General features: G+C 54.6%; 1 protein-coding gene across 1 annotated transcript in view; it reads left to right on the top strand.

The window, feature by feature from the left end:
• LOC125940019 (venom metalloproteinase antarease-like TtrivMP_A) overlaps positions 1-12500 on the top strand; it is a 51967-nt gene that overhangs the window by 28597 nt on the left and 10870 nt on the right. Inside the window, exon 12 of the mRNA XM_049655671.1 lies at positions 3067-3238. Within this exon, the coding sequence (XP_049511628.1) occupies positions 3067-3238 (172 nt within the window). The remainder of the gene's footprint in view (positions 1-3066; positions 3239-12500) is intronic.

Raw genomic sequence — 12500 nt, 5'->3', positions numbered from 1 at the left:
TCTTCCTTTGTTGTCCCTGGCTCATACACGCATATCCTTGGCTCATACCTGCATATACAATGCGGGTATGTGCCCCACGTGAGTTTTTGCGTGACTACAACGCCACCGAAACTTGTGAGCTAATACAAACTTCGCTTGAAAAATAATCTAGCACGCACGAAACTTCAGCCTAACTAGTTTTACACAGCATTTTTTTTCGGTGCATGCTTGGCGCATGTAGTATCTGTAAGTCTTAGTCGACCCGGAACGTTTTTGTGTCACGAACACTGGCGGAGTCTGCAACGCTCGCGTTGTTTGGGTCGGTCATCGAACGACGATGGCGAGGCTACTAATTTTGTCTGATGGCCGGATCAGCAAGGTAGCATTCACAGGCTTTCAGCAATACATCGTCAACAGCCTGACGGCTTCATTAGTAGAACAGCCAACCCTGGACAAAAACACGGCTCACAGACATTTGTATTACGCACCCTAAGGCAGCTAGACACCAACGCGGGCACTGTCCTGATTGTGTATTTACCCTGTCGGCAACAATACAGCTGGCCGCGAGCACAAGTCCTGCCTAGGTGAGCGTCATGTTCATTGGGTGGCCGTTGCACCGTGGCCTCGGAGCACCCTCTTCACATGCCAGCCGAGCGCCCTCAAGCTGCCAAAATTTGCAGCTCAGCGGACTGCTCGAACGCACGCGTTCGCTAACGTTTTACGATTGCGTGCTCCTTGCGCCGTGGCTCCTATTGTCGCCGGGGTATTAGTGAAGAAGCCAGTGGTTACAAGGGATGAGGGGAGAAAAGCTAAAAATAAAAGTAAGGCAGGATAACGTGGAAATTATGCATATAATACTGAACTAATCAAGTTTCAGACATACATAATTTCGAATATAAGTAACCATTTTATAAAGCCTCTAATTAATATGAGGAAATCATTGTGCTGGCCCCTAGAGGTATTTACAAACGTTCATATAGACATTTCTGTGGCTCATTCCCAATGCGTTATGTGTTGCTCGAATGTTTTTAAATTCTGTTCTTTCGCCGAACATTGACGGCAACCGGGAATTTAAAACTTTATTTTCCCCACGGAAGAAAGAAAAAACACTAAAAGAAAGTCGGGCGTCTGGCATCCAGCATTCGCTAATTCAACCTACTTGCACCGTTCTCTACCAGTTTTGACCCGTAGAGTATTGGGAAATGAGGACGTCAGCCGTACAATCCCGGAAAAAGCGCGCTTGTACATGGTCAGTTCGTAGTAGGTTTGAGTGTGTCCGGCATATTGAGTGATCGCTGCTTTCTCCGGCACAGGCCGTTCGCTTTGTGCTCGCCGCATTTAATGCCATTAGTTCTGGGCCTCGACCGCGGGGACGATGTTGCCAATGCCACAAAACACTAGTTCATGAGAGTGCGCACAATTATCCGCTCGTTCAGACTTCCGAGTGACCGTGAAAGAGGCAAAGCAGATAAGTTGACGGCGCGCCCAAAGCAGCAATGCGGGGTGACTAGAAAAGACAGTTTGGTATCACACGCTTAGGTGTTTTTCCCGTGATTCCTAATTTGCTCTTTTTTAACTAGGCTTCAAGACAGAAACGTAATGCTCCCTGATATTTTGTTTCATGCTCCTTGATTTCTCCTGTCATGTCTACTCGTCGCAGTTAGAGAGTCACCACCAAGACGTGCCCTCATTTTCAATGAATTGAAAGGTTGCTTGCTGTACAGAAGCAGGCAGGGAAACAATATTGTTGCCTGAGAACAGCGCTAATCAGTAAACTGGCTGCTAAGTTTCTTATCAGTCAGACAGACCTGACTTCGAGGGAAAAGAATTTATAAAGTGAGGCCAAGTAATTATTCCACTTTTGCTCACTGCTTACGACAGTCAAAACAGTTTCAAGTTCACAGAGATAGGAAATATGGTTTAAAAAAGCGAAAGTACAAAAAAACTTGGTCCGAATAGGTATTTCAAAAAGCTGTGTTACGGCTGCGGAAAAATTTACCACAACGTCCTCGAGGCTTCTGGAGGAAACATATCAATGCAAGAAATTTACGCCCAACCAATGCCTTTCTATGTGCTCGATTGGATAAGAGGGGAGTGGCACCCCTTGCTTTTCTTTTTTTATTTGCGATAAGGTAGATTGAAATGACGAAGGTTGTGACAACGTTCGTCCAAAAATGATATCATGGTGCTTATTTCCTCTACTCTGATCTCAGTGTAACAAGAAATACAGAATCGGCACCTGCTTCATCCGAATACTGTTGTACACAGGGGACAGGTGGTAGACGCATCTCGGCCACCGGAATAGATATCACAGCCATGGAAGAGGCAGGTATAGCCTTAGCCATGCGTAATCCAAGAGCCACCTTTGTCCTCACGGATTCTCAGGCGGGGTATCGCAACTTCGCAAAAGGTCAATTCGGCCACCTCGCCCACTCAATACTGCAACAGGCTGCGGCCAATCGTCAAGAGGTTCAGCGGAAACAGCTGCTGTGGATACCAGGGCACGCTGGAGTTCGAGGCAATGAGATTGCTTATGCCTCCGCCCCAGAACTTTTAAACCGGGACTCTGCCGATTCCTCCACAGCACAACTTCTCGTGACCAGGACGATCCCCAGCCCCTCTTTTCATTATCTGAGATCCTACAGCACCTCCGGCTGAGTAGACACACTTTCCCCCCGCCTGATCCCAAATTAGATAAGGCAACGCAGGTAGCATGGAGACGCTTACAAACATTGTCCTTTCCAAATTCGTATGTATTATCAGAGTCCTTCAATTATTGGTATTATGAAAGATAGATCCTACGACGTACAATCCGCAATGTAAATTCTGTCCCCAGACGGCCACGTTATGCCACATAGTCTGGGCGTGCCAACAGAATCCGAAAATATCGGCCAAGCATAATCCGACGATAGTCGAGTGGGAGGCAACCCTGTCCAGCTCGGACCCAGAACAGCAACAAGCCCTGATCAACCGAGCCCGGACGGTGGCAAAAGCCAATGGTCTTCCGGACTAAAAGGTCCGACCACAAAACGACTATTAATATTTCACTAATAAATGTTTTATTCTCTCTCTATTACGCCCACACAGGACGTACGCAAGGTGTCTGTTTCAAGAAAATGACCCCATGCCCACTACGAGTACCCCGGAGGCTGCCATCACCACAGAGGCGGCCCCTACCACGGATGAAATATTTGAAAAGAAAAGAACCAGGAAGTGCGAAAAATTCCTACTAAAGGACCATGACCTCTTGCGTGCTGAGGTAGGAACATTCTTGTATATCAGTGGAGATTGCCGTTTTTAGTAGTTGTCTGTCAGGGGCATTTACAGTAAACGTTCAGGCAAATGGTAACATTGCCACTCTAGGATACCACAGCCATGTATTGTCATTGTTGCCGCGATGTACGCCACACACGCTAAATCTCCGCCCCCCGCCCCACAGAGACACTTCAGGGGAAGTTGAGCTAGGGATGAACTCGGATTGTCCTATTAAAGCGAACATTTTTTTTAACAGCGGAGCTGTTTAATCTTTGTGTTTCCCCGCGTAGCGTTCACAAAAACTCGCCTAGCGGAGACGTCACTGCGCGTTGCCTAGCAACCACCTGCCACAGGTGCGCCTCGCTTCTCCTATAATTTATAGCTCCGGCAATGCTCCTCCGCCGCAGCACCTGCGATGACGTCACTGAGCGTTGCATAGCGCAGCTTGGAACACCGACACCGCCTTCCACCGCGTTGATGATAAGTGGTTCTTGAGGGAAAGGGAAAGGTTGGCGCTATCTTCTGCAGCCCTTGAGGGAGCACGGCTCAGCGCCAACGGGGAGGGGTAAGTGGGAGCGAAAGAAGGGATAGAGTGGAGTCGCCATGGCTGGGCGAAGCAAAACCGGCAGGCATAGGCGGCACGTATCAGGCCGAGATGGAAGGCCTTGGTGTGCTGCAGAGTCTGCAGGGGTGTTGTGCCAGGCCGGTCAGGCCCGGGGTGGGGTGGGAGGCCGTGAGGCCTTTCCGCTAGTAGAAATGTCCTTAGAGGCGTGCGGAGAGCCCTGACGAGTCAAGGAAGTCCACGACGCCTCGAAGTGCAGAAAGGTGGTGTCGGCCGGGGAAGAGATCTTCCTCCTTGCCAGAGGGGAGGCCCAGGCGGCGGAACTCCTGCAGGAGTGGGCCCCGCTGCTGGAGGTACGCCGGGCAGGCCAGCAGGAGATGTTCGATCGTCTCCGGCTCCCCGCAGGAGCTGCAGGCCGGGGACGTCGCTCGTCCCAGTCGGTAGCTGCCTGCTGCCGTCAAGCTGCAGCCGATGTGGAGCCGGAGAAGGAGCGAGGTCTCCCTGCGAGCCAGGCCTCGCTGGGGGAGTGGTCGTGGGGGGCATCCCAGTGCCACCCGTTTGTCTGGGTGGTGGGTCGCCAGGTGTCGCCGCAGCCTCAGTCCTGTGAAGTCGCCCTCCGTCACGGCCCGACTGAGGGGCACAGTGGTGTGGTGGGCGTCCTTCGCCAGGGTGTCGGCTGCCTCGTTGCCCGGGATCCCTACGTGGGCGGGGATCCAGTGCAGGGACACCGGGTGGCCAGCGTCCTGCAGCGCTGTCAGCCGGGTAGACAGCAGTGCGACTCCGTCTGCTCCCGGTGCACTGCGACGCTTGCCCCTCCTCAGGGCCGTCTGCAGCTCGTGGAGAGTCAGTGGGTCCTGGCAGATGGCCGCGATCTGGCTGGTCGCCCACTCCGGATGCAGCTCCAGCAGGCAGGTAGGCGGGTTGGCAGGGGGAAGTCCGACCGGCAGGATGGCCGCAGCGAGGGCAGCCGGGGGGGCGAAGTGGTCCGCTAGCAACTCCGCCAGGGCCGCCTCGCTGATGCCCAGCGAGATAGCCACCGCGAGGACGGGGTGGCGGTTGACTTTCCTGCCGGTCAGGGACTTTAGGAGGCGCCAGGCCAGGGGGCCCCTGGAGCGGTTCTCGATGGTGGCGCAGAGGCTCCCCCAGCTCTGGCTCCTTCTGCGCCTGGCCTGTCGTCTGCAGCGGGCATCCGCTCTCCTGTATTCGGTCCAGTGCTCTGCATTGCCCGTCCGGATTGCTCGGCGCTCCACGCGTCGCCTGGACGCACGGAGGTTGAGCAGGAGCAGATCCGGGGCAGGAGTATCGGGCAGAGCAGAGCACTGGACTGTGGCTGCCTGGGCGCACTCCATGATGGCACTCAGGAGGTCACAGCCATCTTCCAACTCACTGCAGCGCTTCCTGAACAGGGACCAGTCTGTGACGTGGTATGTTCGTGACCTCGGCCTTCTCCCACACCCGGGGGTGATCAAGATGGGGAAGTGATCAGATCCCCAAGTGTCGGGAGTTGTAGCCCAGTCATAGGAGCGCTGCTCGGTGGTAAGGGAGAGGTCGATGGCTGTGCTCACCCCACGGCGGACGTACGTGGGTCCTCCTTTGTTGAGTACCACCAGGCCTGCTTGGCTGATGGCGTTGCAGAGGTCCCTGCCTCGGCGGGTGCACCTGCGGCTGCCCCAGTCGGTGTGGTGGGCGTTGAAGTCACCGCACAGGACTGCATGTCCGCCGAGGCGTGCTGCAAGCCGCACCAGGCTGGAGGGGTCCCACTGTTGTCCAGGACGAACGTAGACGCTCGCCACGGTCGTGTCCTGTCTGTCAAGGCGTACCGTGACAGCACAGCACTCCATGGCGCCGCCTACGACGTCCGAGACTGGGGTCACCGAGTGGGCCAGGCTGCTGCGGACGTAGATGGCAGTCCTCGGCTTCCCCTTCTTGTGGGCACCCTCCAGGCAGGGAGCGTCCGTGCAGCTCTGCGTCGAGCAGGTGGTGGCGCCAGAGTAGCCCGTGTATCCCGGCAGCCGCAGGTCCTCGGCCACAGTGTACACCTCCTGCAGTGCGAGGACGTCGAAATCACACCGCAGGAGGTGCGCGCACAGCTCTGCATGCCGCCGCCGCAGTGAGTTGGTGTTCCATTGGAGAACACTCGGGCGGCGACGGCATTTCCCAGCTGTGGCTGGTGAGGGATCAGCCATGCTGGTTGACTGTGGTCGGGACTGCCACTGCCTGCAGGCAGATGGCTCGGAGGGGGCTCTCGGCAGGCAGCATCTCCCCGATGGCCTTCAGGGCGAGCTGCAGGCTGGCAATGATCTGGTCCCGAGGGTCCGGGCCAGGCATTGCCAGTGATGCTGGGGCTGTGGTGGGCTCGCTCCCAGGGGTGGCAGGCGGCTGGCGTCGCTGCTTCCGTGGGGCCGGTGTGGGGGGCCGTCCGGGGGGGGCTTCCTTCTGCTGGGGCGCCTGTGGGAGGCCGGCCAGTGCCTGTGCATAAGACAGGCCCTGCACAGGCGTTGAGGTGGCCTTGGCCTGCAGATTCTCCTCCCGGACACCAGCGCGGACTGCCCGGCGGGAGAGGGGAGCAGGGGCAGTTGCCAAGATGGTGGCCACCCTGCGTTCCTCTGCCACCTGGGGCAGGCAGGAGTATTTGCGGGGTGGTGGCCACCGCAGTTGCGGCAGTGGGCCGCGTTGGGGCAGCTGTCACCCTGCTCGTGAGACCTCCCACAATGACGGCAGCTGGATGGCGAGTCGCAGGAGGCAGCCACGTGCCCAAAGCGGCCACACTGCTGGCACTGCAGTGGACGCGGTCTGGACGGCCGCACCCTGAACCGGAGCTTGTAGATTCTCACATGCTCAGGGGGGACCGGCCCCGCGAACCGGATGGTGATGGTATCGGCCTCCCTGGTAGCAGCCAGCACTGGGACTCCCGACTCAATGGCCCCCAGCAGGTCCGCGTCTGCGGGGATGCCGTCGGCGCCGTGGACAAAACCAGTGCTCCTGCCTCGCTCGGCAGGCTGCCGGGCAGTCACCGGTATTCCCCGGAGCTCCGTGGTGGCCAGCAGCTCCTCCAAGCACCTCTGGGTGGTGGCGTCGACGGCCACGATGTTGCGCCTGTGATTGACTCTCACAGCGGCAACACCTGGCCGCGCTGAGAGCACCGCCGCAAGAGAGAGGCGTGGTGCTCCTCTGAAGGTGCCACCCACCACAGATGGGCGGAAGAGGGCCGTGCCAATGACGGCGGGGTCCACCGGGATGGCAGCACTCACTGGTGCCCTTGCGCGGCGGCGATCGGCCTTGGACAGCACCAGCTGGAAGCCCTCAGCTGGTGGTGCATGGGTGGATGGGGCCTCCTGTGCAGCAGCCTTGGCTGTGGGTGTGCCGGAGCCTGCCAGAGTGGGCCTCGGGGCCGGAGGGGCAGCAGGGGGGGAAGCCTGTTTGGGTGCAGAGCTTTTCCCCGCCTTCTTCTGCTTCTTCTTCTTGTTTTTCCCCTCCTGCCTCGGTAGAGTGGGGTGGGGGGGATCCTTTAGGAACCTCGCCGCTGGGTGGGCGAGGCCGTGCTGCGTCGGACCGGCTGGGGCTGTGTCTGCTCGGGGATCGTGCGCGAGCCCCAACGGCACAGACTCGGGCGCGTCACGAGCGTCCGCCGTAGCAGACGACGCAGCAGGGCTCGCGCCAGCGTCGCCGGCAGCCGGAGGAGCGACCGTGTTGATGCGCGCGCCCTCCCTCGGGGAGAGCGCGAAGGAGGCAGCGGACGACTCGCCGGGCGTCCGAGGGGCGGCGCTGATGCTCGAGGGGAGCAGGAGAGCCGGCGCAGGCGGCGGATCGGCGGGGGCGCCATCTCTTGCCGCGGGCGGTGACGAGGAGGCGGCTGAGTCCCCCGGGCGCCGGGAGATGGCGTCGCCGTCGTCCCTGCTCTCTGGGCAAGGTGGGGCGGTCGGCGGCGGCAGCTTGCGGCGACCGGTTTGCTCCTCCTCCTCGCTCTCTGCTTCGCGCGTGCGTTTGCGCGAGGAGGAGGAGTCCATGGCCTCCTCGTCGTCCGAAGGGGGCAGCGGGGCGGCGCTGGCCAAGTCTGCAATGGCGGCGACTTGCTCCGCGGGGAGAAGGATCGCCTGGGGGGAAGGCGCCGCCGGCGCCACGTGTGTCTCGGTGACGGCGGGCGCGGCCGCGGCGGCAGCTGCTTGGGTGGTGGTGGCCTGTTTCTTTATCCACGCGTCCACGATCTCGGCGGCGCGCACCTCTAGTTCGCCTCGCTCACGCGACGCTTGTAGCGCTTGTAGCGTCACGGGCACAAGGGTCGCGAGAGACGCGCTCGCACTTCGACGATGGCCCGCGCGCGGCGGGCGCTCTCCTGGCCTGCGGAAGCCCTCCATGCCGCTCGGCTCTGCAGTCAACACGCGAACCGCGCGGCACAGGGGGCAAACACACTACACGCACGTCGCGCGCACAGCACCGACCACGCGATGCGCGCACGAGGCGGCACAGCCGGGGACGCGGCACAGATGTCGGGTTGGGCACGCCACTCGCGGAGCACAACACTGAAGCAAATCCACTCGTCGCACGATGCAATCCCGCAGGGAACACACGAGGTTGCGCGTTGGGACGCGCAAATCGTGCGCGGCTGCAGGTGACGTCGCCGACGATGGTGAGCCACGCGGCTCGTGCAGCACACGCCGGGGCGAAGTGCAGGCACGACCGCACGGGAGAAGAGCTAGGCGCGACTGGCGAGGCGAGGTCGTCGGAGCGAGACGCAACACAACCCGTCGCCGCGCTCCGGACGCTGTATGTGCGAGTGAAAGGGCGCGAGGGACGCGCGCTTTCACGGGGAGCGAACGCACGTCGGAGAGCAAACGCGCGTCCTGCGCCGTGCTCCCTGAAGGGCTGCAGAATTAAGCGTCTCTTTCCTCCTTTACAATCAGCATATATAGAGAGCAAACGCGACTTCTTCCGTCATGCGAAAAGCCGTGGGGGGACGGGACTGAGGGAGGGAGGGAGGGGAGGCGACGTTTAGCTGCGGCACCAAATGCGTATTTATACAAAACCTTTGCGAGGCGAGAAGGTGGATAAGATTTCCGACGCTACTCGACGAGTGTCCCATTCTGATGCATCTTTTCTCTTTTCCTCCACCTCTACTACTAACACTACTTCTGATCTCGTCGAAAACCTCCGAGCCGCCCCCAGACGCAGCGGCAACAGTCACCAACGCCGCGCGCGTTCGGTGCGAACGCGGGCAAAACGCCGACGGCGTCGACAACAGTTCTGCACGTTGCCGGTCCTGCTGCATGTCCAAGTTCATACAGCTGATAAAACTAGAGTGTACTAGATTAGTCTAGTACACTATAATAAAGCTACTATCATTACTCCGTATAGCTCTCTACTAATTTGCTATGGCAATTGTTGCTTCGCCTTTCGGGTGAAACTGCGACAAGTTTTTTTCGTTGCTATATACCATATTGTTTTACTTTTGCTGCATTATGGCATTACTTTTGTTTTATTCCACTCCCTCTGTAACGCCTCCTGGGCTCTGAAGGTATTGTTATAAATAAATAAGTAAATAAATAAATAAATGTAAACGCAACGAGCTTTAGCAGTTAAAATAGAAAAGAACTTTAATCCTTTCGGTCATTTTATAGAAACGTACCCGAAATAAGTGCAATAAAGAGAGTGCATCAGTTGTTTACGGTGCCATGAAGGATTTTAGCATTAGAGCTTAGTTGAGAAAAAATTGTTGAAGTCATTTTATTGCGACGAACAAAGAACGTGGGGCATACAACCTTCGTGGCCACTCTTAAGTGCTGTAGTTTCGGGTGGTTTCTCTCGAACAAGAAAATAAAATAAGGAATATACGCCGATTCTCACAGCCATTAATTTGAAGTCTGATTAGAAAACCGCTCAAGCTTTTTTTTTTTTAGTCATTGTATAAGGTAGCAGAACATCCGCAGCTTGCGTTTCTCTTGGCAAGTTACAAGACAATAGGCAGAATAGCAGCTTGAGTTCTTATACCGATAGCATGCAAAAACAGCAAGGCAGGTGACACTTTAGCGCCATGCCTAAAAATACTGTATTCGTAACTTTGCATTCGCCTATTGGTGCTTTGGTTGATAGCACTGGATGGACGGATGCTTTGGACATTCCCTTTCAACTGGAGCAATCAATTGTTACAATTGTCATCGCCTTAAATAACGTTACGTGGGAGGAAACTCGCCGCCAGGTATAGACATTCCAATAAATTTATGTGAGACTAATTTGAGCCTGTGCGTTACTTTATAACTTCTTATGTCTCTGTGCCACCCATTCTCCAAACGTCTTGAAGTTTTTATGCCACCGATATGTTCACTTTCCCGCCACTATCTGTTATTACTAGGGCCGCAGCAAGACTGGCCAATGACAATGTGTATACGCTCGTGTAAAGGAAACAGACATCTAGCATTTTACCAACAGAGATTGAGCACGTAAATTAACAGAACGAAGGCATAGTCGAACGTCTGAAAGACATCTTCAGGTAGATGCAAACAACAATGACATCCTTACTTACTAATGCAATTATAGAGGTTCGAACCAGAGGGAGGCAGGGGAAGTGCATTGCTTCAAATCACAAACGAGGCCGCATGCGTATAGATACCCTATGGTTGTGTTAAAATTTGTTTAATGGTTGTCACAGCTTAACGGCTCACAGCTGCACGGCTCTGTGTTCCAAAGCATCACCTAAGCCGTTATGCAACCGTGAAAAGGGGTCGAACCCGTCTCCTCGCGATGAACATGAGAACGCTCTAGGCACTTTGTGGCTTCCTTGAATATCTACTCTTCTTAGTACTTTCGACAAGCTTTCCTTGTCGTACTCTTGCCGTCCTACAGTGGGGCATTATTACGTGTGCCCGCGCGTATTTGGTGAGAGAAGAACTGAATATGCGCAGTTCTGCGATCACATTTCCCCCCCTTTCTGCCCACCAAATCTGTCTCCATCCAGTCTGCCTGCGTACTGCGCGCCAATTGCATTCCGCACCGCCTTTCCAGCTCGACGGGTATTGCACGCTTCGTCGTTGAGCACGGAGGGATTGCAAACTTCCAAGGTCTTCAATACAGTGCGCCTGCGTTGCCGTAGCGAGTGTGGATGCGTGCTTGTTCAGGCGCGCTTGCCTGCGTTTAGAATTCCTTTGGGGAATAGAAACTGAGTTACTCACCGTTCCTCGCGTTTTAAACCGCACGAGTGCGTCCAAGCGAACGCGCTTGGCACTCAGTCGCAGCGAAGCAAAGTTCATTTCATACGCCCAGAGTTGGAACTACTAGCAGGATAAACAACTTAGTTCTGAATGCCTCGAGAAGCCCCTCTGTTTTTCTTGTTTCCTTCTCACTGCGTCTTGCGCTTTATTTGCGGAGCAGTGTCTCAAGCGAGCGGAAGAAAAAGCGTAAACAGTGCTCTCTCTGGCACTGTGAATGTTTAAATTAAATCGACTCGCTTACTGTAAGATGTTCGTCGGCTAACACGCTTACGCTTTCAAATGCACGAGGCACGCATGATAGCGAAAGCAAGTCTGCTGTTTCCTTACGCTGAAAAAGCTCGTAGCACCACTTCCTACACGAAACTAGGGCCTCTTAAATGTGCTTCAAGATTCTTCCTCTCGACGGAATGTGCAGTCAAGCTCGGTATTTTCAGTCTCGCATATAACGACCCTCCTTGTGTACTTGTTATCTGGGCTGAAAAACCGCAGGTAAACAAGCAGTGAAAAAAAAATGATGGCCTAGTTTACGCCACTCTACAGGGGAGATAATTATGTTGTTTTCAAATGCCATGTGAGCTGCAGTCGAAATTTATAATATGTCGAAAAAGAAAAGCTAATGAGAAATTTAATAGAACGTATTTGGGGCTTGTCTGGATACCGACACGTCGTGATGGATGGAACAATTAAGCCAGATGAATAAGAAAACATGTTGTACCCAATCCTAAATATACAGTTTTTTTTTTCTTCTGGCAATACTACTCACTATTGTGATTGTGATGGACTTCTCAGGGTTTACAACACTCGGTTTTTATTTGACAAGCATGGCAATTTAAGCTACCTGCTCACAGCAGCGTAGCGAGGCTTATTAAACCCTTTTTTGACCAAATCCAGCCTCAATTAAGCCAACAGACTGTTCGTAACCTGCCTCAGGCCTAGACCAGGATGCAGTCTTGTGATAGAGAGGATCACGCGCAGTCTGTCAACGTCTCTACTTCCACAACAGTGGTATTTGGTTTTCCCCCTTTTATCAACAAACCAATTTCCTTAAACGTGCTGCTGCGTTTTGAGAGAGCGTCAGGGCTACAAGGAAAACTGTAATCGTTGTTAGGGGTGTCACAGCGTTCGCTCACACAGGTCCTTTTCGTATGTCGATTTCTTTTTCTCCTTTTCTTTTATACCCACTTCCCTCCCCCTTAGTGCAGAGTTACCAACAGGGCACTGTATTCTGAGTAACTAATCTGCCTTTTTCCTGGTCAAAACTTATTGTTGCAGCAGTTGTTTTCTTTGTTATGATTTACAATTGGCACCAGAGAACTAGATAACACAGAACTAAAGAACTAGATCAAATAAATAAATAAACAGGGGGACAACAACACAATCACAAGGTGCGCCATCAGCTGGCATTTTATATTTTGATCCTGCAGAAACAATCTTGGCTTACTACAAGCAATAAACAAAGGCAGACATCAGCATAAACAAAAATAAAAATTAAAGAACCCTGC

The sequence above is a fragment of the Dermacentor silvarum genome, chromosome 9, assembly GCF_013339745.2.
Source record: "Dermacentor silvarum isolate Dsil-2018 chromosome 9, BIME_Dsil_1.4, whole genome shotgun sequence".
NCBI lineage: Eukaryota > Metazoa > Arthropoda > Arachnida > Ixodida > Ixodidae > Dermacentor > Dermacentor silvarum.
The sequence above is the reverse complement of the archived record's forward strand: the minus strand, read 5'-3'. Positions and strand labels throughout refer to the sequence as shown.